Here is a 26,339-nt window from a genome sequence, read left to right as displayed (position 1 = left end):
AGCCCAGAAGAAGCATCAATCAGCTGGAATGTTGCAGCATCTCCAGGGTCTTGTGGTTTACATTCAGATACTTGGCAACTGATTCATATTTATGACGGTCACAGTGTCCTAGGGTCATGTGAAGTGACCAAAATCTGTTGCAACCACCCAGCAGAGGGGGGAGATAAAAACCAAACACCACCCCACCCCACCCCCGATGCCAATCCTCAACAGAAATGCTCACAACAATGAAAACCTCGGACAGGAGGAAGAGCGCTGCTGGGTGGGCAGGCAGTCTTGCTCGGCTGTGGCTTGGGGGGCACTTTTTCAGTGCCATTGTAACTTCGAACAGTCACTAATCAAACTGTTGTAAGTCGAGGACTACCTGTACTTCATCACTTTTTTCCTTTTTTTTTTGGTCATCAAGTTTTTGACACTTTGCTAGGTGACTGGTGGTACTTGGATGTTGCCATATCCTAAAAGTGGTACAATGGGTGAAAAGGTTGAAAAGCCCTGCTTTAACACCATTTCAACTGGTTTTTGTAACAGAGAAGAAGAACAGGTGGTGTTTTCTGTCTTCTGCTGTACCAACAACAATTTCAAGGCAAAGAAGACGGGTGGGTAGGGTGCTGGGTGGATGCTAATTTTTGTGCTATGCCATTAAGGGGTTGAGGAAAGCTCTGATTCTGGTTAGCTGATAGAAGTGCTGAAAATTGTGAGGATGGCAGTGCTGAAGTGAGGATGGTGCACTCACAAGTTTTAGAAAGTAAAATTGATAACTCTGTGGATGTTCCTTTAGGCTGCTTTATATTTGCAAGTGGATTTTCACTAAATTAATGCATTCACGTCTCTTAAAATAAAAATAAACAGCAATAATTAAAAATTAAAGTTGGTATTATCTGGGGATGTTTTAATTATTGAAATTAAAGAAATGTGGGCTCTGCTGGCTTTTCATGGATGTGAAGGCTGGATTTTTCCAGAGCCTTTGGGATGAGAATATTAGCATGGGAGCACTGGCATGGATTGATGAGTCTAATGGTTTCATGTTTCTATTGAACTTTGATGCAATTTTAATTTTTAGTTTTCTCTTTTAATGAAATTCTCTTTATTTTATTCACTACCCAGAGTTCCTTGGATAAATAGGTGGCCATATAAATTAGATGAATGAATGAATAAATCTTAGCTGTACTGTACAGGTGTTTTATAGTATAGGCTCTTATAAGTATTCTTCTGGGCATTTTGCCTCATTTCCTTACCAAGGAGAAATGTGTCAGGTAAATGATGCCAAGCAAAACTTTAAGTTTCTCTTAAGATAGCAAGACTTTTGGTTGGCATTTTATATTATACCCTTTTTTTCTAATTCAGACCAAGGCATTTGACATAAGTCAGAAAAGTATATAGTCCACTTTCTACCTGTTCTTCCCTAGCCCTTAAGGTTCCTTATCCCCAAGGCTTTGTCATCTAAGGTATACAATTAAACAAAACCAATTGCTCACAAGTAAGAAATACTAAGATAATATACACTAACTACTTAATATGCATTGCTTTGTTTGACCTTCTGACTCAGCAGTCTGAAATGACTATGTGCAATTCAGACTTACTGCTTCCCATCATGAGTCAGGCTGCCCACCATTTCCTAAGTTCATATATAGATGACATCACTTTTGCTAAACCATCTTAAGACTTAGGTTGATGGTCTTCCTTCCAATATAGTGACGGCCCTAGCTCTGATTCACTATAGTGCCTGGCATGCTCCATCTCCTCCAGCAGCACATCACTGCCCTCCATTGTGCAACTAGCAGATGAAAAGCATCCGGTGGTCTCTCGTAGTTCACAACTACCATTCTTAAAATTTAATTTAGGGTTGACTTTCATGTCACCTTTCATCACCCCAAGTTTTCCTACTCTCTCATCCCCCGAGAAGCTCATCACTATATTTACTCCTTAGATCTCCCAGTGTGTATCTTTTCAGTTTCTGCCCAGGCTGGTTGAAACATCCTCTCCTTGGCTTTCCCAGACCTGCCCTCCTTTAAATTGCAATGGAGCTACCAAGTTTCAGGAAGTGCTATTTATTCTATGAAGTTGAACCTTGTTCTCCCTTGCTACAAACATTCCCTGGATTAACAGTAGAAGGTAGAAATGAAGGAGCCTGCTACCCTTGCTTTAATCATTACAGCATCCAAACAACAATGGTAAAACAAAAAGATAGGTTTGCATTACCATCAGAGGAAGGAAGGGGGCAAAGGCATCCCAGTGAGTAGACATCTGGGAAAGAAAAAAGGAAAGGAAAAGTCAAAGGTGGAAGTTTTGCCCTCACAGAATGGAAGATCAAGAAGCAGGGGAACAACCAATCTGTTTTTTTGTAATGACTGTAGTGCGGACCAAGCAGTAGCTTGGCTCCATTGTCATTGGGTTGGAATATTGAAAGACAGCAGGAACACATAGAGAACAACAGGACAATTGTCCTTTATCAAAAGTAGAACGAGGCCTGAGGTGGCTGAAGAAGACTGCTATCTCTGGGGAGACAAAGGATGGAAGATAATAATAATAATAATAATAATAATAATAATAATAATAATAATAATAATAATAATAATAATAATAATTATTATTAGTGGTGATGATGATGATGATGATGATGATGATGATGATGATGATGATAGTGATAATGTTGGAAGGGACCTTGGAGGTCATCTAGTCCAACCCTATACCATTTCAGACAAATGGCTGTCCAGTCTCTTCTTAAAAACTTCCAATGTTAGAGCATTCACAGCTTCTGGAGGCAGGTTGTTCCACTGATTAATTGTTCTAACTGTCAGGAAATTTCTCCTTAGTTCTAGGTTGCTTCTCTCGTTGGTTAGTTTCCATCCATTGCTTCTTGTTCCTGCCTTCAGGTTCTTTGGAGAATAGCTTATCTTTCCACAGAAATAACAGCAGAGAAAAGAAGGATTGCTTAGAGGGAACTTTCCCATAACAGTTTGGTAAAAGCAAACCTAGATTTATTTCACTGAAATAGCAGTAGGGATTTTGGTTCCTATTAATCCTAAATTCTCTCGTTAATGTTGAATGGAATTAGAAGCATGACGTTACTTTGAATCAAATAATGTTAGGATTGAAATATTAGCCGTGGCATTTAGTGACAAATTCTTTTTGTCAACATGGAAGGCAGAAAGAAAAACCCTTTAAAAAATTCAGATGGATGCTGAGAATTTTCAATTAAAAATCTTCTAACACTATAAAGTGAATAGTGAGTTTGAATGTGAGAGTCATATTTGTTCAAGCAATGGATATCATGAATAGGTTTTGTTCTGATGATTTTTTTTTAAAAAAAACTCCTATATTAACCAACAAAATACTTGTACTATTTTACAGGCACAGTTAAATAATTATTGTAGGACAGAGAATTATTGTAACATAAAGAGCAATTGAACTATTTATTTAAAAAAAGAACATAGGGATAATAATATCTAGGATTATTGAATGCTACACATTTGAAAATTTTCACATGATAAACCCATTCATTTGAGCCATTTTCTCCATTTGCTTAAAAATTGATCTTTGATCCTGCCAATGTTGTATTAAAAGGAAAAATAATTAAAACACACACACACACACACACACACACACACATCGTGCCTAATTAAACTGGCACCAATCTTCATAGGAACAAAGTGGTCCCATGAAGCAATTGTGAGATCTTTGATTACTATATTAGCACTGAAGTATTTTTTTTAAAACCATACCAACTACATTTGTAAGTCTACTCGCTCATTATGCGTTTAAAATATTTTACATTTTAATGCATTTTCCTGATGCTTTTTAAAAGGAAGGGAGGGATAGTAAAGAAAAGAAGAGTAGCAAGTTTCTAACAGTGATTTAGTCATTATTTGGTAAGAATACCTGATAGGATAGAATAGATTTTAACCATATTGTGCCAAGTATTGCTTTAAAATTTAAATATAATATCTCTAAGCACAGGGGTTTAAGGAGCCAATCTAAAAAAAATCCATATTACATTTGCTCATGCAATAATACTTTAAGAGGACTACAGGGGGGATTACACACCTCAGTAAAGCTTAGTTTGGCTCTAATACAGAAGAAGACTAAAAACAGCCCTCTGGTTTTGTTGAATCCAAATCCCTTCTGTTCTTGCCACAAGGCCAATAGTGAGGAATGCTGGGATTTAAAGTTCAACAATGCCAGAAAGCCATACATTTCCCCCTATCTTTTCTAAGGTTCCATATAAAATTTCCCATAAAATTCTCAGTAGTCTTCATGCATTTTAAAAGTATGTGAGGTTCACATATGAGGTGAGAAGACTATGCAGTAAGGGAATAAAACACTGATTTGCCATGATAAAAGGCTTGGAGAAGATTATAGTAATTAAATAAATCTTTCCACTAAAATAGCCAAACATATTCTATTTATATATCTATTTATTATTTTTGTCCCAACTGAACCTATAGGATAACTTTCCTCACTTTTATCGCCCAAGAAATGTTAGAACCTCAGAGTTCCCAGCCAGATGGAATCTGAAATCCAAGACATATAGATGCTTCAGATATGGAAAATAGTTTTAAAAGATTTATTTTAAAAAAAGAAACACTAAAGGTTTATTATTTGCAAAAAATGCAAATATTTGGAATATATGTTTATTAGAAAACAATTCCCCAAAATGCAAACAAATCTGCATGTGGATTGTTACTATTTGGGGGGCAAGTGTTTGCAATTGAGTCATAAAGAATTCAAAGTGAATAAAATAAGAATTTGAGCAAATTGAAATGGATAGTGTCATGAACTGATACTTTTGGCTTCATGGAATCACTTTCAGACTGTGATAATGATGGAAGATGATCTATTCACATGTGGTTCCAACCCATCACAACAATAATAACAAAGAAATTTCATCTTCACTTAAATGGACTATATTGACAACACACAGGCACAATTTTTTTTAACACAATACTAATCTAGATTGCTGTGAAATCTGATTTTTCCCTGGCATGGATTTACTGTGTTTCATTTCTTGATACCAAAACTTGCAATATACTTATTTATTATAACATGTAATACAATGATTCCAAGATACAATGAGCTATAATGATATATGTTGAAGATGGTAAGGAGATCTTTGTTATGGATTAAATCTGTGGCCAGAAGTTGAATTCAGATAGCGAAGATGTTGAAAATTACCGCGCATTTTCTGATCATGCTTCCTGTTATGTATTGAGCTTTTGGAAAGACTTTATCACGTGTACGCTGGAAAGCTAACGGTTCTCCAGCAACACAGATGGGACTTTCCAGTGCAGGCTACAGTGAACTTGGCAGGAATGATGGGTTCAATCTGATTGGTTGTTCAGACTATGGGAGACTATATAAAGACTGCATGGATACCCCTAGCCCTCAGTACAGTTAAAGTTATGAATAAAGCAACTATTCTTCTGTACTCATCTGCCTGGCGTCTTTCTTGCTTGTCCGAACCCGAAACATAATGCTTCCTTTCTGAGGATTCAGATGAACAGTGAAACCAATAACACTGCTGCGATTTCATCTTTGGTAATAACCAGTAGCATTTATGTGGGGACTGAGGGAAGTTGGAAGACCAGAAGTACAATTGCTATTGTTGCTGAATTTGTTTTTAGAATCAATTTTTGGGGGGCAAAAAGTAATGTGTTCTCCTTTGCTATTTCAATTTCATAAATTCCATATCTGAATTAGGTAGGGGGGATTTGCATTGCTATCTGTGCTGATTAGCAGAGAGGCAGACAATATCCCTGGTTATTTCCACAAGACTGTGGGGCAAACCGGAATAGCCCTTAATAACACACACTAATTTCCTTTCACTGCTGTTCTCATTTCAGGTTCAATGGATCCAAAAGACTTCCTCAGGGAGGCACAGATAATGAAGAATTTGAGACACCCTAAGCTTATACAGCTCTATGCTGTTTGCACTTTACAGGATCCAATTTATATTGTTACAGAGCTGATGAGACATGGGAGTCTGCTAGAATATCTCCAAAGTGAGTAGGAAACATTTCATTTAGATAGAGTATGGCAGTCTGCAGTAAAGCAAACATACTGGTATTAAAAAAAAGGGAGGGGAGAGAAGGAGAGATGAGCAGATCAATCTAGTGTGATTGGATATGAAGCCAGTAATGACTGGCAGGGATTGACATGGTCTCTCTCTCTCTCTCTCTCTCTTTCTCCCTCTCCCTCTCTCTCTCTCTCTCTCTGTGTGTGTGTGTCCCAAACTACTTGCGGTTGTTCCTTCTGTGCCTTCAGTCTCATTTAACATTCTAATTTAATGGAACTTTTGGAATGGTGTGTCCAAGTCCCTCTCAAAGCTTTGCGAAGGTATGTGGACCCTCTATTAGAGCCTTCATAGCTATTCAGAGATTTCACAAACAAAAATAGGTCATTGTTATTTCCAAATAGTAAAAACTGTCTTTCTTAGTCTATACCTATTGCAGGGACGTTCCCATACAACCTGAAGAAGATATCTTTCTTTTTCTTTCTATTACATGGATGTACGGACACAGAAAGACTGAAAAATGTTGTGTAAACTTAAACATTTATGGGAAAGGATTTCTAGAGAAAGGATGCAACTTTGCATTTTATTTTTAGGCAGATGCATATCTGTTTGTCTCTATTTCTGATAACAAGTCAAGATCATATAGTATATTAGAAATATATTAAAGAACGGACCATCCTCACAGCAATCTTTGCTTTGTATGAATCTGGGTGCTTCAGTTATCAAGAAAATTGCATAACTGAGAAAAGGCCTCGACCCAGGCTTTTCTGGACGATATTGTGTTCTTGAATTCTTCCTCACCTGATGTATCATTTCAGAATAACAGACAGACAGACAGACAGACAGACATTTGTGTCTTTGACTCAGTGTTGAGTTCTGGCAACTGTCTGGACATGTTCCTGCAGTTTTCTTCACAAGATACTAGAAGTTGTTTTCCCTTTTCTTCCTCCTAAGGCTGAGAGAAAGTAACTGGCCAAAGGTCATCCAAATGGATTTGTGCCTAAGCAGTACTAAAACTCACAGTCTCCTAGTTTCTAGCCTGGTGTCTTAACCACTACACCAAACTGGCTCTCTCCCCAGGAGAAGTACTACATATGCACACACATACACACACACACACACTTGCACACTCCCATAAACCACCACTTTGAGGTTTAAAGCCAGAATTTGTGTGTGTGTGTGCTTTTGGAAAGAGATTGTTTGCATTCGATTTCTCACCCTGGCATGGCTGTAGAGGGGCAATGTTTACAAAACAGCCACGGTGAGTCTCAAGCTTCTCGTTTCTTCCTTGCCAGCTCTAGTCTTTATATCATGTGTTAAAAGAAGTGTAATGGGACTTTACAAATACAATATGAAGGTGACATGTTATATCCTTGGAGATCTGCACCATAAAAAAATTAAGGGAAAAAAGTGGATGCAAATAACATCCTCTCTATAGGTAGAAATGCAACTTTCAACAGCAGGGAAGATTCAGTCCCATTTTGACTTGCAATACTAACAGTGGCATATTTTGTACAATATTCATCGGATACTTTACCCCAATATATTCCCTCCCAACTGCTTACTACAATAGGACTGTTGTAAGATCCTCTCGGTAGTTAATCTTCACTACTGTATAATATAATTTGACTATAATATCTGATTCTTAAAACCACAAATCCTCTTCCACCTTCCTTCTCACCTCCCCAAAACTGCAGTATTAATATGATGGCTGCATCTGGTTATTCAGTGAATTGGGTGAAGCTGAAGCAGATGCTGTAGTGTTTTCTCTAAAGAGAATCAATGAAAGAAACAAATTTTACTGAGGCAGAAAAAAGGTCAGGGGAAAAAGCAAGCACACAGATCTCAAGGAACAGTAGCAGTTTGGTGATTACAATGTCTCCTTTCTGCTACTTAGTCTTTGATATCTGCCGAAACACTTGCAGTACTTGTCATTCATTTCTATTCTTGTCTCCCAGCTGTTCCACCTTCCCCGAGCAGTTAAAAAACAAAACGCAATAAAGTACGATAGCCATCCTGTTGCAGCCTCAGTCTGGCTAGGTGAAGAAGGAAAATGAGCAGTAAATCCTCAATGACAGTCACGTAGATCAAAACATTGCCATCTTGTGGGATCTAGGAAGCGTGCCTCTTCCATGGCAGACCTTCCCTATAGCCCTTTCTACTGACATATCCACCTTCTTAGCCTTCTGAAAAGCTCTTAAGACCTGGATGTCTATGGAGATTCTCAGTCATTCAGGTCATGGTTTGTCCCAAAGATGCTTTTTCAAAAGGCAGCTGGCCTTTGTTTTTCCTTGAAGACATTTCGCTTCTCATCCAAGAAGCTTCTTCAGTTCAGTTCAGTTCAGTTCTTCAGTTCTGAAGAAGCTTCATGGACGAGAAGCAAAATGTCTTCAAGGGAAAAGAAAGTCTAGTTGCCTTTTGAAAAAGCGCATTTGGGGCCTTAAGAACTGGCTTTTCCTCTAAGGTGAGATAGGAATAGGGTGAGGTGGATGAGTTAACAGGTAAACTGCACGTGGAGGTTTAACTCTGCTATCAATTTTTAATGTTTATGGTTTTCCTAGATATACGTATTATTTTGTTTTAATAGTGATGTTGTTTTACTTGTCGATTGGGAGCTGCCCAAGATGGACAGTAAGATGGACAGTCGTATAAGTGTTTTAAATGAAATAAATAGATAAATATAATAATTTTATTGGACAAGTTTGGAGAATTGGACCCAGTTCTGTTACATAATTGGAGTCCCGTCCCTTCCCTTTTCCTTTCTAGAGAAGGTTGTTGAGAAAGTGGCTACAAAGCTAAAAGGACCAGCTCTGTTCTGCTGGAAGAGCTGTGCCTAGCTAGGGCAGGTATGCCAACCGTCTACCATTCAAGAACATAACTTCCTCATAATTGTCACTCTTACCCTTATGTCTGGACTACTGCACTAAACAGGCAATTATACTTGTAATGCAGAATGTTTCAGTCAGATGCTGACTGATACCATTCAATATAGCCATATGCAGCAAGAGCAGAATTGGCTGCTAGTTGTTTTCCACATACAAGTTAGGTATGGAGCCTGGCCATCTGCAAGGCTGTTTATTCCAAGTAGAATTTGTCTGTCCAAGGCATACCTATAGAGAGTTGTTGTTGTTGCAAATAATGCCTAGAAGACTATTCCCCCAACTTTCTCCAAATATTCCTTCCTCGCAGATGATGCAGGTTCCAGAATCCATTTGCCAGAACAGGTAGATATGGCAGCTCAAGTGGCCTATGGAATGGCTTACCTGGAATCCCAAAATTACATCCACCGAGATTTGGCAGCAAGGAATGTCCTGGTTGGTGATCACAATGTTTACAAAGTGGCAGATTTTGGACTTGCACGGGTTTTTAAGGTAGTCTACAATATTATAATTTTTAAATTGATGTCTCAGATATTTGGATACTTTAGCTATATTAGACTCAAAAGCCAATATATAATAAAAATATTATATATATATATAAAGAGTCATGGTGGCGCAGTGGTTAGAATGCAGTATTGCAGGCTAATTCCGCTGACTGCCAGCAGTTTGATCCTGACCGGCTCAAACGTGACTCAGCCTTTCATCCTCCTGAGGTCAGTGAAATGAGAACCCAGGTTGTTGGGGGCAAAATGCTGACTCTGTAAACCACACAGAGAGGGCTGTAAAGCACTATGAAATGGTATATAAGTCTAAATGCTATTGCTATAATTTAAGATATCATGCCCTAACAGTGCTTTTTAAACTTTTGGCTCTCCAGACCCTTCCCACTTCTAAAAATTACATAGGATGCTGAAGTAGTTTTCTTTTTATATTGTTGTTGTTCTTGTTAGTTGGGAAGTTGTGTCCGACCCATGCGACCCCATGGACAACGTCTCTCCAGGCCTTCCTGTCCTCTACCATCTTCTGAAGTCCATTAAGGCTCATGCCTACTGCTTCAGTGACTCCATCCAGCCAACGTAATCTCTTTCTCTTGCCCTCAATCTTTCCCAGCATTATGCTCTTCTCCAGTGAGTCCTTCCTTCTCATTAGGTGGCCAAAGTATTTGAGTTTCAGCTTCAGGATCTGGCCTTCTAAAGAGCAGTCAGGGTTGATCTCCTCTGGGACTGACTGGTTTGATCGCCTTGCAGTCCAAGAGACTTGCAGGAGTCTTCTCCAGCACCATAGTTCAAAGGCCTCAATTTTTTGGCGCTCAGCCTTTCTTATGGTCCAACTTTCACAGCCATACATTGGAACTGGGAAGGCCATAGCCTTGACTATATGCACTTTTGTTGGCAGGGTGATGTCTCTGCTTTTTAGTGCATTGTCTATATTTGCCATGGCTTTCCTCCCCAGGAGTAAGCGTCTTTTAATTTCTTGGCTTCAGTCCCCATCTGCGGTGATCTTGGAGCCCAGGAAAATAAAATCTGTCACTACCTCCATTTCTTCCCCATCTATTTGCCAGGAATTGAGAGGGCCAGAGGCCATGGTCTTGGTTTTCTTAATGTTAAGTTTCAACCCAACTTTTGCACTCTCCTTCTTCACCCGCAACAAGAGGCTCTTTAGTTCCTCTTCACTTTCTGCCATTAGAGTGGTATCATCTGCATATCTTAGGTTGTTGATATTTCTTCCGGCAATCTTAATTCCAACTTTTGATCCATCTAGCCCTGCCTTTCTCATGATGTGCTCTGCATACAAGTTAAATAGGCAGGGCGACAGGATAAAGCCTTGCTATAATCCTTTCCCAATTTTGAACCAATCAATGCTTCCGTGCCCAGTTCTCACTGTTGCTTCTTAACCCACATATAGGTTTCTCAAGAGACAAATAAGATGTTATAAAAATAACATCTCTTTAAGAAGTTGCCACAGTTTGTTATGATCCACACAATCAAAGGCTTTAGCATAGTCAATGAAGCAGAAGTAGATGTTTTTCTGGAACTCCCTAGCTTTCTCCATGATCCAGTATATGTTGGCAATTTGATCTCTAGTTCCTCTGCCTCTTCAAAATCCTGCCTGTACTTCTGGTAGTTCTCGATCCACATACTGCTGAAGTCTAGCTTGTAGGATTTTAAGCATGACTTTACTAGCATGTGAATTGAGTGCAATGGTGCGCTAGTTTGAACATTCTTTGGCACTGCCTTTCTTTGGACTTGGAATGTAAACTGATCTTTTCCAATCCTGTGGCTACTGCTGAGTTTTCCAAATTTGCTGGCAAATTGAGTGTACACTTTTACTGGGCTATGTTTTAATTCATACCTGAGTGGTCTAGTGCTTTTCCCTACTTTCTTCAGTTTAAGCCTAAACTTTGCAATGACAAGCTCATGGTCTGAGCCACAGTCAGCTCCTGGTCTTGCTTTTACTGACTGTATAGAGCTTCTCCATCTTTGGCTGCAGAGAATATAGTCAATCTGATTTCTGTGTTGACCATTTGGTGAGGTCCATGTGTAGAGCCGTCTCTTGGGTTGTTGGAAAAGAGTGTTTGCTATGACCATCGTATTCTCTTGACAAAATTCTGTCAACCTGTGCCCTGCTTTATTTTGTACTCTAAGGCCAAAGTTGCCTGTTATTCTGGTTATCTTTTGGCTTCCTACTTTAGCATTCCAATCCCCCATGATGATAAGGACATCATTTTTTGGTGTTAGTTCTATATGGTGCTGTAGGGCTTCATAGAACTGGTCAATTTCATCCTCTTCAGCACCTGTGGTTGGGGCATAGACTTGGACTATTGTGATATTGAATGGTTTGCCTTGGATTTATATTTATATTTTTTATATTTATGGTTATATTTATCATTAGTTACCGTATTAAAAATTAAAATTGATCCATTTATAGAATCACATAAAAAATTACAACATTAAACCCATTAGATGTTAACAAATATTTTTTCCTGAATTTTTTTTTAAGAAACAAAAAATAACAAGAAGAGTGACTGTTTTAATTTTTAGCAAATATCTTCAATATCTGGCAAATAAATTTTATTTTAAGGACACACGAGAGTGTCTTAGAGGAACCTTCCCCCCCCATTGTCCTCAGATACACTTTACGAAACACCATGCTAAATGATAGAACATCTACAAGTGTGGAATTGCTCTACAAAGAGGCAGCATCTATATAGGGTGTCTAATTTTGGGGACAAAGAACAATATTCATTGTAGCAGAGTTTCCAGCATAAGAATCAGCTAATTGGCTGTAGCTAGAGACAAAGGCTATGTTTGGAAGTCACAGCGAGACACAATTCTAATTTACCATGAAATGTGATGTTTTACCTTGCTCAGTTTCTCTGAGCTGGATTTTCCTGGCAGTAGCAGTGGCTAAATAAAAACCCCTTCTGTGATTTGTTTAGTGGGTACTTTTAGAACACTGACTGCTCATTCCTTGATCTGCTGCACCTCCTGCCAATGTGCTGACTTATGAAAGGGCAAGAGGTTGTAAGTTGATTTCCATAGATTGGTTTTTTGCTTCAGGCTTGTTGGGATTAGGCACTGTCTGGAACCAGCAAATCAAGACAATATACTACAGAAAATTTGTAGGTGGATTACTGTTGGTTCAAGTGGCAGCATTGGCAACATTTATTATATGTTCTGAGTGAGACCTTTCAGGGACAAAGAGGTATATATTCAGGCAAAATAATGTTTAAGTTTGCCTTAGACCCTTTAAGATGATATCACTTTCTCCCCTATTTATCTTTTTTTGGTCTTATTTTGACTATGAAGAATGTGTAAATTAATAGTGGCATAAATTAAGACTGAATTTCTTTTTTACATTTGGAAGAGTATATGTATACACACACACACACACACACACACAGAGAGAGAGAGAGAGAGAGAGAGAGAGAGAGAGGGAGAATTTAGAAACTGCCTATCTCATTCAGAGATCATTTTTGAATTCGTGATTCTGCTTTGGAAAAGTGATTCAGCTTGGTCTTCTAAACTGATTCATTTTTAAATGAAATGAATCTGCATTATCAATTGGATGGATTCATACTGATTCAGATAAAAGTATGTTTGCTACTTTTTTGAATTGAAATGTTTACCCATCAAATTGATATGATGATTTCATTATAATATTTGATTCAGAGGAAAGATTCTACCAAACTGCTTTCACGTTAGCATTTTAGCTTAAATATTTGCACTGCACTTCTTTCTGTGAATTGTTTATCTACCCTAGAGAGCAGAGAGACTAAAACAGGGGCAACTACTTTGCCTTAACATGACGTACAGATGCAGTCATACATTTTAAAAGGTGCACTGAAGTAATACAGAGATCGTCATGGTGATCTGTATCACCTGATAAGAAAAAAAGAATATAGGATATTACATTTCGGAAACTCATAGCAATATGCATCTGAGAAAGGGAGCAGGCTGACCTCAAAAAAAAATAAACATTTTTTTAAAAAAAACAAACAAACCCTAAAGTGTTTTTTCAAGAGGCAGCTGGGCTTTCTTGTTTTTCTTTGAAGATGTTTTGCTTCTCATTAAAGAAGCTTTTTCAGCTCTGACTGGATGGTGGGGAATGGAAGGATTTATACTCCTTGCAGACAGCTGGTCATTTGCATTTTTAGAGAGTCATTGAGGCCACTTGGAGGTTTATCTCTGTCCTCAAGGTCACCTGAGTGGTGCAAATGGGTGTGGAACTGCTGAAAGTACTGTGTTATAGACCGGAGATAGATGATGTCATATCCCTCCCCCTTGGTTGAGAGAGGGCTGTTCAAGGAATATAAATCCTTCCATTCCCCACCATCTAGTCAGAGCTGAAGAAGATAATTTGAATTTGAATTTTATTGAATTTATATACTGCCCTTTCCCGTAGGACTCAGGGTGGTTTACAAGGTACTTAAAACATCAATGCAAAAATTAAAAAACAATTTAAAAAGATTAAATTAAATCCCTGAAAGAATATAAAAAACCCCAATTAAAACTCTCAGCCTGGGCCGGAAAGCTCAAAGAGCCAGGTCTTCAGGTCCCGGCGAAATGAACGAAGGTCGAGGGCAGTCCTAAGCTCCACAGGCAGCTAGTTCCAAAGGGCAGGTGCACCCACAGAGAAGGCCCTCCCCCTGGGTGTTATCCACCGGCAGTCTTTTACCGGCGGCACCCTGAGAAGGCCCTCCCTGTGGGAGCGCACAGGACGAAGGGAACTTGATGCCGGCAGCAGGTGTTCCCTCAAATACCCCGGACCTAAGAAGTGAAATGTGTTCAAAGAAAAACAAGAAAGTCCAATTGCCTCTTGAAAAAGCACCTTTGGGACAACCACGGATGACCGGGAATCTCCATAGACACTCAGAAAAAAATCTAATATATAAGTAAATAATGCTCCATTTACTCTTCAGAGTCTGTCAGCTCACTTTACCTAAATTAATTGGCACCACTTTGAACAAATATACTAATTTGCACTTCTTGGAGTCTGCTTTTTAAATCCTGGAATTGTTTAAGTGGTGATGATCAAAGTCAGTGTTTTGTTGGAGCTTGTAATTAATCACAGAACAAAGGTTCTGAATGCTTTAGTTCTTGCTGTCACCTTGTCTTTTTGCTAAAGGCTTCACATGAGTCCTGTGCCCTGCTGCCAACAGGTAGCTTGCACTCCTGTCCCTGATAGATTCAGGACTCACAGTAGTAAGCCCCAATTAATCATGGCCAAACTGATGTTGCATGGATGCTTGACAAAACAAGGGCTAGGAATTAAGGAACAAAAATGCTACCTGGCTGGTTCAGGTGGTTAGGGAACATCTTGAAACTTCATTAGTTTCAGCTAACAATCAACAAGCAATTTCAGTGTAATGATTATTAGGATTTTGTAAATGTTAGCAAATGAAAAAAAAAGGTTTTAAATTAATTTGAAGGTCACAATAGAGGAAATATATAAATCTGGACATTTATCACATTGTTTCTTGTTTGCTTAAAATAGGTAGAAAATGAAAATGTCTATGAAGCCAAACATGAAACAAAGCTCCCAGTGAAATGGACAGCTCCTGAAGCAATTCGCTCGAATAGGTTTAGCGTTAAATCTGATGTCTGGTCTTTTGGAGTACTCGTTTTTGAAATAATCACTTATGGAAAAATGCCCTATGCAGGTGAGTGTTTTGTTTGAAAAATCATGATTTCAACTTTTGCTTTTTTAATGAGACCACCTCACTTTTCTTCTGTTGATGGGAAAAGTTAATAAAACTTTAAAACTTTCTCTATGGAATAGAAACTATTGGATAATCTATGCAGAAATTGTACCACCACTAATCTCAAACAATTAAAATCTTGCTAGATTTATTTTTACATCTATTTACCTGATACCTCTTCCTATAATAATAGTTTTATTGGTTTGTCAAAATATAAAATACAAAGAGAAATTCAAAAAAGTAATAGAAAACTAGAAAAAGACGGAAGGAAAAGAAAAAGGCACCAACTTCTGACTCTCTTTAGCACAGTAGAAGATAACAATACAATCATAACTTTCTTGCTTTTACACAAGCCCTACAGCACCTTATAGAACTAACACCAAAAAATGATGTCCTTATCATCATGGGGGATTGGAATGCTAAAGTAGGAAGCCAAAAGATAACCGAAAGAACAGGCAAGTTTGGCCTTGGAGTACAAAATGAAGCAGGGCACAGGCTGAGAGAATTTTGTCAAGAGAATATGACGGTGATAGCAAAAGAGCCTTGGTGAACCAGTGGGCTAATGCCTCCTTAAGTAACACCAGCTGCCTGCAATTAGTGCAGGTTCGCATCCCACCAGGCTCAAGGTTGACTCAGACTTCCATCCTTCCGAGGTAGGTAAAATGAGGACCCAGATTGTTGGGGGCAATTAAGCTGACTTTGTAATAATGCCGCTTGGGGGGTGTATGTGAAAGCCCTAATAAGCAGGCATATGCATAGAATGAAGGCTACTGCTAAGCTTGTAAGCCGCCCTGAGTCTTCGGAGAAGGGCGGGATATAAATGGAATTAAAAACAACAACACTCTTTTCCAACAACCCAAGAGACGGCTCTACACATGGACATCACCAGACGGTCAACACAGAAATCAGATTGCCTATGTGCTCTGCAGCCAAAGATGGAGAAGCTCTATACACTCAGTAAAAATAAGACCAGGAGCTGACTGTGGCTCAGACCATGAGCTTTCCATTGCAAAGTTTAGGCTTAAACTGAAGAAAGTAGGGAAAATCACTAGGCCACTCAGTTATGAATTAAATCATATCCCTGTTGAATATACAGTAGAGGTGACAAATAGATTTAAGGAATTAGATTTGATAGACAAAGTGCCTGAAAAACTGTGGACAGAGGTTCACAACATTGTACAAGAAGTAGCAACCAAAACCATCCCAAAGAAAAAGAAATGCAAGAAAGCAAAATGGCTGTCTGAGGAAGCTTTGCAAATAGCTGAGGAAAGTAGGGAAGCGAAAGGCAAGGGAGAAAAAGAAAGATATGCCCAATTGAATGCAGAATTCCTGAGAATAGCTAGAAGAGATAAGAATGCCTTCTTAAATGAGCAGTGCAAAGAAATAGAAGAAAACAATAGAATAGGGAGGATCAGAGATCTCTTCAAGAAAAGTGGAGAGATGAAGGGTACGTTTCATGCAAAAATGAGCATGATAAAGGATCAAAATGTGAGGGACCTAACAGAAGCTGAAGAGATTAAGAAGAGGTGGTAAAATTACACAGAAGAACTATACAAGAATGAGCTTAACATCCCTGATAACCCAGATGAGGTGGTCACTGACCTCAAGCTAGACATCCTAGAATGTGAAGTGAAGTGGGCCTTAGAAAAATTGAGCGACAACAAAGCTAATGGAGGTGACAGAATTCCAGCTGAGCTATTCAAAATCTTAAAAGATGATGCAGTAAAAGTGCTACACTCAATTTGCCAGCAAATTTGGAAAACTCAACAGTGGCCACAGGATTGGAAAAGATCAGTTTACATTCCAATTCCAAAGAAAGGCAGTGCCAAAGAATGTTCAAACTATCACACCATTGCACTCATTTCTCATGCTAGTAAAGTTATGCTTAAAATTCTACAAGCTAGACTTCAGCAGTACAGTATGTGGACCGAGAACTACCAGAAGTACAGGCAGAATTTCAAAGAGGCAGAGGAACTAGAGATCAAATTGCCAACATACGCTGGATCATGGAGAAAGCTAGGGAGTTCCAGAAAAACATCTACTTCTGCTTCATTTACTGTGCTAAAGCCTTTGATTGTGTGGATCACAACAAACTGTAGCAAGTTCTTAAAGAGATGGGAGTACCAAACCGTCTTATTTGTCTCTTGAGAAACCTATATGCGGGTCAAGAAGCAACAGTGAGAACTGGACACGGAAGCACTGATTGGTTCAAAATTGGGATAGGAGTCTAGCAAGGCTTTATCCTGTCGCTCGGCCTATTTAACTTGTATGCAGAGCACATCATGAGAAAGGCAGGGCTCGATGAATCAAATGTTGGAATTAAAATTGCTAGGAGAAATATCAACCACCTAAGATATGCAGATGATACCACTCTAATGGCAGAAAGTGAAGAGGAACTAAAGAGCCTCTTGTTGCGGGTGAAGAAGGAGAGTGCAAAAGTTGGGTTGAAACTAAACATTAAGAAAACCAAGATACATGGCATCTGGCCGTCTCAATTCCTGGCAAATAGATGTGGAAGAAATGGAGGTAGTGACAGATTTTATTTTCCTGGGCTCCAAGATCACTGCAGATGAGGACTGTAGCCAAGAAATTAAAAGATGCTTGCTCCTGGGGAGGAAATCAATGGCAAATCTAGACAGCACACTAAAAAGCAGAGACATCACGCTATCAAAAAAGTGCGTATAGTCAAGGCTATGGTCTTCCCAGTTGCAATGTATGGCAGTGAAAGTTGGACCATAAGAAAGGCTGAGCACCAAAGAATTGAGGCCTTTGAACTATGATGCTGGAGAAGCCTCCTGCAAGTTCCTTGGACTGCAAGGCGATCAAACCAGTCAGTCCTAGAGGAGATCAACCCCTACTGCTCTTTAGAAGGCCAGATCATGTAGTTGAAGCTACAGAGCCTTGGGGGAGCAGTGGGCTTAAGTAACACCAGCTGCCTGCAATTAGTGCAGGTTCACGTCCCACCAGGCTCAAGGTTGACTCAGCCTTCCATCCTTCCGAGGTAGGTAAAATGAGGACCCAGATTGTTGGGGGCAATTAAGCTGACTTTGTAATAATGCCGCTTGGGAGGGGGTGTGAAAGCCCTAATAAGCAGGCATATACATAGAATGAAGGCTACTGCTAAGCTTGTAAGCCGCCCTGAGTCTTCGGAGAAGGGCGGGATATAAATGGAATTAAAATAAAAAAATAAATAAATAAAATAAATACTTTGGCCACCTAATGAGAAGGAAGGACTCACTGGAGAAGAGCATAATGCTGGGAAAGATTGAGGGCAAGAGAAGTAAGGGATGACAAAGAATGAGGTGGCTGGATGGAGTCACTGAAGCTGTAGGCGTGAGCTTAAATGGACTCCAGAAGATGGTAGAGGACAGGAAGGCCTGGAGGAACATTGTCCATGGGGTCACAATGGGTCAGACATGACTTCACAACTAACAGCAACAACAATGTACAATTAACTAAAACAAAATCAAGATTTCATTTTTACTTTTTCATTGCAAGCACAAAAGCTGGAAGCAAGGTCAAAATGGAAGCAAGATTAAATATATTCTCTTCTTTGGATAAAAGAATCGGTTTGACCACCTCTGCTTCTCATTGCCCCACAGCTTCTTCCAAAGTTTCTAAGCAGCTTACATCGATAAAATAATAAAACCATAGACCTGTAAACAAGATTTTCAGCTAAATTAGCTTATTACCCAAAACTGCTGCTATCATTGAGATGACATCTTCTGCAAAATTTTCTGAGAAAAATCATGTTTTATACCTTTCCTGAAAGATAAAGAAATAAGAATCTGACCTGAAATATGAGGTATGAGTTGTTAAAGAGCAGGGGGCTTGAACTGAGAGGCTAGTCTTCGTGCTCCCCTTGACACCGAAACAAGAGAGATGCATGGATGTGCTCTAAGCTAGCATATTTGGGCAAATTTTACTGGAGCACGTGGACCAGCAATTGGCACCTAGAACTGGGCCTGGAAACCTATGGGGACCAATGCACCCTCTACAATTTAGGTATCACTCTGCTACATCAACTTTCACTTGTCAGCAAATTAGCACCTGCCTTCTGCACCAGTTTGTCAAATTCTATGTAGCCAGGAAGGAAAGACAACAGAAGAATAACAGATATTTCAGGAAGGTATCTTAACACTAGCCTGGGGCAAATGAAGATTCAAAAACTAGTCATTCCCCAGCCTCAGTTATAATGAGGTAACTGGAGTAGAGTTTCTTTGAAACCCCCCCCCCAAAAAAAAAGATCTTTTTGCAATCTGGACTAAATTGTCTTTTCTGAGATTCAACCTTCACTGCATAAAGAATTCTTACTGCAGTCAGCATATACATATAATAAGAAAGTTCCATTTCCCCCCCAGTTCCTTGTTCAGTAATCCTAAAAGAAAAGCTTCAGTTTTCAATTTTATGTTCATTTTAAGAATCTGCTGCCTTGCAACATGGATCTGGCCCCAATATTTTTTTGCTTTATCACAAGTCCACCAAAGATGATAAAAAGCACCTTCTTTAGAAATGCATTTCCAACATACATGTCAATGACTTTATACATGTTTGAGAATTTATCAGGTGTTAGTTATCAATGATAAAGTCATTTTCATCTTAACTTGGAGTTCATTTCTTGGTCTGATTTATATCTTGAAGCTGACTCATGCATGTTTTCTGGCATCAATTGCAGAATTACAGAATCAGGAGGGGTCCTGTTTTAGATCATCCATAGCAATCAATGTTGTTTCTGTCCTGTGCCCAGGCAAAACTTCACTAGCCTTATTGCTATTGTGTAAGCTCAGAATTTGACTTAAACATAACAATGCCACTCTTGTTTCGCACAGTGTGACTCCAATCATCAATTGTAGCATTTCTTCTACAAGGAACAGCCTTTGTTTGATTGACACCTGGGGAGAGCTTCTCAAGAGCAATCCTGCAAATGCCTGTGTTGCCTCTGAATTCCAAAAATTATCTATGCACCCAACAAAACTGCTGACCAAATTGCTGGAAATTCCCCAAATCCCTGCTGAATACATCTAAATAGGTCCACTGAGTTGAACCAGGTGTTTCAGGATACCTATTTTCTCATATGAGATCTGATATATTTTATACTTACTTAACTTTACTGAGTTTGTTAAGAAGCACAAGTTATATTTTATACTTTTAAAAGGACCCTATAGCTATATAAGCAAACACATTTTCCCCTTCGCTATTGTGCACAGTTGTTCAGTCAACCCAGAACCTGAAAAGATTGGTCTTCCTGGTCTTCCCTTATGTCTTCTGTTATGGTTGCTAATAATTCTAAGCCACAGTATTAATTATTGTTTGTGGATTAAGCCAGAATGCCCTGGTTCATATGTAATTCTAAGCCCCAGTGGCTATATTCATACACTGCAAGAACCATAAGCATCTGCAGGGGAGGGGGAGAAAGAGCTCAAGTGAAAAAAAAAAAAGCTTATGTACTTTTGTTTGATCCCAGAATGGAAATGTGAATGACTAGAGGTTACATTGTGACATGCAATGCACAATTTTTGCCATTGGTTTATGAGAGATGCCTATTGTATCAAGTGCCCCCAGCCCACCCAAAGTGAAAGGAAAAGATTAGTTGTTGTGCTCTGTCCGAGTCCAGACAATATTTGTTTAACTGAAGCAATGCTGGTTCTACCATTAGGCAAACTGATCACTCCAGGAGCTTGTGGATAATTTTCTTGGCATCCTTACAATAAACAGGGAGATATTTCTGTCATTTCAGCAAAGACAGCCATATTTCTCGAGTCAGTTCCATGATCCTATTAGGAAGCCCAAAACTCTCAATGTGAGCTTTTCCACATTTTTAACCATTTGCCAAACTAAAAATTAAATTTAAATGGGTAGAATTATTTCTTGTATTAAGGATGCTAATTTGCAGAGATGCTAGAAAGCATGAAGTCTTGTGCAAAAGAATGTATCCTCCTCCCATTTTATTTCAAGTTAGCATGTTTATCATGTATCGTTGCTAATCTTTTAAAACTGCATCATAGGTCTGATGGGTTTTCAAGTGCTCCAGAAACTGGATCAAGGATACAGAATGCCTCAACCAGCTAATTGTCCTCTAGAGTTGTACAACATTATGTTACAGTGTTGGAATGTCGAACCCAAAGAACGACCAACTTTTGAAACTTTGCACTGGAGATTAGAAGATTATTATGACATGGATTCCACATCTTACGTAGATGCAAATACTTTTATACATTGAATGAATATGTGTTGCTACTGCTCAAGAACAACTTTCCTTTAGGAATTTTTTAAAATCATTTCAAGTCAAAGTTGTAGAATGAAGATAAATCTACCTGTGTACATGTGTGTGTGTGTGTGTGTGTGTGTGTGTACATATACATATATGCACACATGCAAACACACACCCATACACATAGGTGCATACTCTCTGCAATGGGACTAGAAGAAAGAAAACCTTTTCTGTAAGAATAATGCCTTTGTTAGGCTATTACATGCTACATCAAACAAAAGCTGCTATTTTCACCAAAGTAACTGTGAGATCAATCTAACCTCAGAGCAGATAAATGGTGAACTTAAAATAGTGGCGAATGCCAAGGAATGTGCGTTTATTAAAATCTGTGACATTATGCCACAGACTTGATGGCAGTCATTTGTACTGTCAGATTAAGAATACTGAAATAGGCAGGATCTTTCTCTCTCTCTCTCTGCTGTACAATGAAGTTATTCTATTTATTATTTAAACAAGGGATAGTAAAGAACACAAATCATAAACAGCCGCCACACAAGAGGCATTTTAACACTACTTTTAATACTTCAGAATGATTATGGGTTATTCTCCAGATTCCACAAGTAATCTGTTAAATCACATTGATTTGTTTTTATGAAAGTATGTGATTGTGCTTATGGATAATCTATCCATAAAAATACCTTGTCTCCTTTTCTATACATATTTCTATACATATTTCCCTTTTCTATACATATACTGCAGCTACAATTCTGGCCATCCTGAATTAGATGCTGGGGCTGCACCCATGCAATAGATATATATTTACTTTAGGGGAAAAAAGAAAGTTTACCTTGGTAAACAATCTGCACAGATAATGGGCTTCTTTTGCAGTCAAGTGATGAGCTTCAGTTCATAAATATAGCCTTTGTAATTTTATAACAATCAAATAGTGCACAACTGTTTATGCATTACAGTGCCAGCCTCTACTTCTTCTAAGAGGCTCTCAGTAAGGATCAGCTGCCTCCAAGCAGTGATTTCAAATAATTCTGTCAACCAATTTTCTGATATAGATGGATTTCTGTTTTTATTTGTCTGATCCTGGACCACAATGCTGATTGAATTGGGGCCACTCATCCTTTTTATGAAATGCCTGTTTGAGGTACTTGGATTGTACTTCTAGGACTGTAAAAAAAAATCTAATGTAAAACATTGGCTTGTTAAATAAAACTCCAGATAAAGGTACTATTTGTTAGACATCTATGTTATTTATTTTCATTGTGCATTCTTTTAGTTTGTCTTATTGAGAACCATGCTGCCAGTTATTTTTGGCAAATCATTTTCTATAAATGGCAAATCCACAAAAGTCTACTTTTTGACACTAAAAAAAGAAAGTATATTCTACTTTCTAGAGATTGTGTTTAACTTCTGCAGGTATTATCAGAGATCAGACTTGCGTGTTCGAAGCATCACCCTTTGATATGGCAAAAAAAAATCACTTGCAATAAAAATAAAGTATAGATTGAAATCTTCCTCTCACATTAATTACATTTATCTTTTATAATAATAACTTTAACAACCTAAGATATGCAGATGATACCACTCTAATGGCAGAAAGTGAAAAGGAACTAAAGAGCCTCTTGTTGCGGGTGAAGAAGGAGAGTGCAAAAGTTGGGTTGAAACTAAAAATTAAGAAAACTAAGATCATGGCATCTGGCCCTCTCAATTCCTGGTAAATAGATGGGGAAGAAATGGAGGTAGTGACAGGTTTTATTTTCCTGGGCTCCAAGATCACCGCAGACGGGGACTACAGCCAAGAAATTAAAAGACGCTTGCTCCTGGGGAGGAAATCAATGGCAAATCTAGACAGCACACTAAAAAGCAGAGACATCACCCTGCCAACAAAAGTGTGTATAGTCAAGGCTATGGTCTTCCCAGTTGCAATGTATGGCTGTGAAAGTTGGACCATAAGAAAGGTTGAGTGCTGAAGCCTTTGAACTATGGTGCTGGAGAAGACTCCTATGAGTCCCTTGGACTGCAAGGCTATCAAACCGGTCAGTCCTAGAGGAGATCAACCCTAACTGCTCTTTAGAAGGTCAGATCCTGAAGTTGAAACTCAAATACTTTGGCCACCTAATAAGAAGGAAGGACTCACTGGTGAAGAGCCTAATGCTGGGAAAGATTGAGGGCAAGAGAAGAAAGGGACGACAGAGAATGAGGTGGCTGGATGGAGTCACTGAAGTAGTAGGCGTGAGCCTAAATGGACTCCAGAAGATTGTAGAGGACAGGAAGGCCTGGAGGAACGTTGTCCATGGGGTTGCAATGGGTTGGACACAACTTCGCAACTAACAACAACAGATAATAACTTTATACCAAATAATTCTTTTATGATGAACAAATCTCTTCTAACTGTGACATCATTCAATGAACTTGATTTCTGAAGCCTTGGATGTAAATCCGAGGTTCTACATTTCAATTTTTTACTGTGGTCACTGAAAAAAGAACACCAGTCAGTTATTTGGAGAGGGTTAAGACTACTTAGTATCATGCCAATGCAGTGAAGGTGGCATAACACCAGTGAAGCCATTATCTATGAACAAATACTGTAATGTCATTGGTTTGCTTTGTTTCTTTTCTGCTGTGGTGATAGGAAAGGTACTACTATTGGCAACTGCATATTCGGTTTTACTCCATTCTAAAAAAAAAGAAAGAATTTGTCATCCATTCTCAATATTGCATCAAAGAGATGTATTTAATTGGCAGAGAAAAACTGCTTATAAAGATGTAGTCTTACTCACATAAATTGTTGAATGTACTTGTGCTATAATTTATTTCAGGAATAAACAAAATGCTTTGTTTCTGTCCTTGATGGGCTAGAACATATGTAAATGAAAAGATGTAAGCACCATTAAACAACACAGTCATGTAATGGACGGTGAATGAATGATGCAGGAGAGGTAGAGGGATTCTAATAAAATATAAAAAGGAATTGACAGTTCTAAAAAATATAACAAACCAAGACTTTTATTATATTTTTCCCATTGGAGAAAAAATCTTTCCAGATTTTTCTCCAAGTATTTCCCACACAAATTGTCCTAGAATGAAGCTAAATCTCTAGCATTAAGTAGATTTAAATGGCCAGGCTGTCAACAAAATATCCTGACTCTTTGACCAGTCTAAGCTATGGTTATTTAACCTTTGTTGATTGAAAAGCCACAGAGATTTAGTTCATGCCACATGCAAAAGCCTAACCAAACAACCCACATTATGATTTAATCCTAATGAGATGTATGAACCCAACTGTTGCAGCTGCTATCCACAAAACCAAAACCTAATGAATCTTAGGGACGCGGTGGCTCAGTGGGTTAGGACGCTGAGCTTGTCGATCAGATGGTCGGCAGTTTGGCGGGTCAAATCCCGAGTGCCGCATAGCAGAGTGAGCGCCTGTTACTCGTCCCAGCTTCTGCCAACCTATCAGTTCGAAAGCACGTAAAAATGCAAGTAGAAAAATAGGGACCACTACGGTGGGAAGGTAACAGCATTCCATGCGCCTTTGGCGTCTACTCATGCCAGCCACATGACCACGGCGATGTCCTCGGACAAGCGCTGGCTCTTCGGCTTTGAAACGGAGATGAGCACCGGCCCCTAGAGTTGGAAACGAGTAGCATGCACGTGCGGGGGAACCTTTACCTTTACCTTTTAATGAATCTTAGAAAAAAAGAAAGAAAAGAAATTATGTCATTATGACTGCTGTTAACCGCTGTTGGGAATCTGTGCTCCTGAAAAAAATCAAGATAATGGTCCTCCAAATTTTGCTTCTTATGAAGTCCCATGAGTGTTTTTCATGTAGCTAATCCTCTAATGCAGACATGTCAAACTCGTGACGTCACATGATGTCGTGCAATGTATTGGGACAGTTTTGCCATTGCTGGCAATGGAGTGGGTGCGGCTTCCGGATGATGTGTCTGGCCCATGGGCCGGCAGTTTGACACCCCTGCTCTAATGTACTTGGTTCTATTGGCATATTCTTCTTTTTTCTAGATGCATGAGAAGAAAGAAGGACTTATAACAGTAATTCACTTCATCATGTGCTTAGTTAATGTATATTTCAACCCTACTCCTAGCCTGGCTGATAAATTTGGTTCCATAAAAAATTCCATGTTCCTATTTTATACCTGTGATGGCAAATTATGTTTGTCTGGTTTATGCAAGAATAGAAAAAGCAGTTGAAATACTTTGACTCAGTTTTAATCAAGTTTTGACTTCATTTTATAAGGTTTTTTCATATTCATATTTATAGATCATATGACTGTCTAGATAGGAGCCTTCCTGCTTTTATGTGTTCAGACTTAGAAGAAGGGGCTTGTTTCCATGGAAAATTTCTTCAAAATTCCTGAGGATTTATTCAGCATGAGTCAAGTGGAGTTGAGTGGCCAATTAATATAAACAAGTAAACAATATGATGCATAAACAGTCTACAGGCCAATTAATATAAACAAGTAAACAATATGATGCATAAACAGGTTTCTTTTGTGACCTTCCATGGTTTTTCTGAAACACATTTTAGCATTAGCACATGAAGGGAAACAGTTACTGCTTCACACACAGTACCCAGGAACAGGGGCAAGCAATGCAGAATCTTAATTGGCAATAGAACTGGCCAGAGACAATGGAAATGATTTTGACCACAAGTAGAGGATCAATCACAAGCCAAACTACTACAACAAGAAGAAATAAACATACTGTAGGTTTGTACTGTAGTTCCTAATGCTTCTAAATAAAATTTCTTTGCTGTAAAAGCAAAGTCCACAGTCCACAAATAACCCATCCAATATATAATATACTGAATTAAAGAGAAGATTCTAGTATTGAAGAATACACCTAATAAATAATGGATAATATCCATTGTAATGATCTATTCTCAAATATCCTATGAAACTCACTACACAGAATGTTTGAGCATGTTTTTTGTTGCAAATTGTCTCAAATAGCTAAAGCATACCCAATATTTAAGTTATCCAAAACATTTAAGTTAGTCATTCA

The 26,339-nt window shown here is 38.6% G+C and overlaps 1 protein-coding gene across 3 annotated transcripts in view; it reads left to right on the top strand.

The window, feature by feature from the left end:
* The window catches only part of FRK (fyn related Src family tyrosine kinase), a 60,506-nt gene extending 34,530 nt beyond the window's left edge, over nucleotides 1-25,976 (top strand). For 2 of the 3 annotated variants that reach the window (XM_083357908.1, XM_083357907.1), the window contains 4 exons: nucleotides 5,841-5,999; nucleotides 9,200-9,381; nucleotides 14,887-15,052; nucleotides 21,097-24,109. In XM_083357908.1, coding sequence (XP_083214034.1) covers nucleotides 5,841-5,999; nucleotides 9,200-9,381; nucleotides 14,887-15,052; nucleotides 21,097-21,311 — 722 coding nt within the window. In that variant the 3' untranslated portion in view covers nucleotides 21,312-24,109. Of the gene's footprint in view, nucleotides 1-5,840; nucleotides 6,000-9,199; nucleotides 9,382-14,886; nucleotides 15,053-21,096; nucleotides 24,110-25,596 lie in introns of those variants that run through there. The other variant, XM_083357909.1, reaches the window with a different exon arrangement.
* The last annotated feature ends 363 nt before the right edge of the window (nucleotides 25,977-26,339 follow it).

Source organism: Vipera ursinii (assembly GCF_947247035.1).
Source record: "Vipera ursinii genome assembly, chromosome: 1".
Classification (NCBI taxonomy): Eukaryota; Metazoa; Chordata; class Lepidosauria; order Squamata; family Viperidae; genus Vipera; species Vipera ursinii.
Note: the sequence above shows the minus strand (reverse complement) of the source record. Positions and strands in the feature narration are given on the sequence as shown.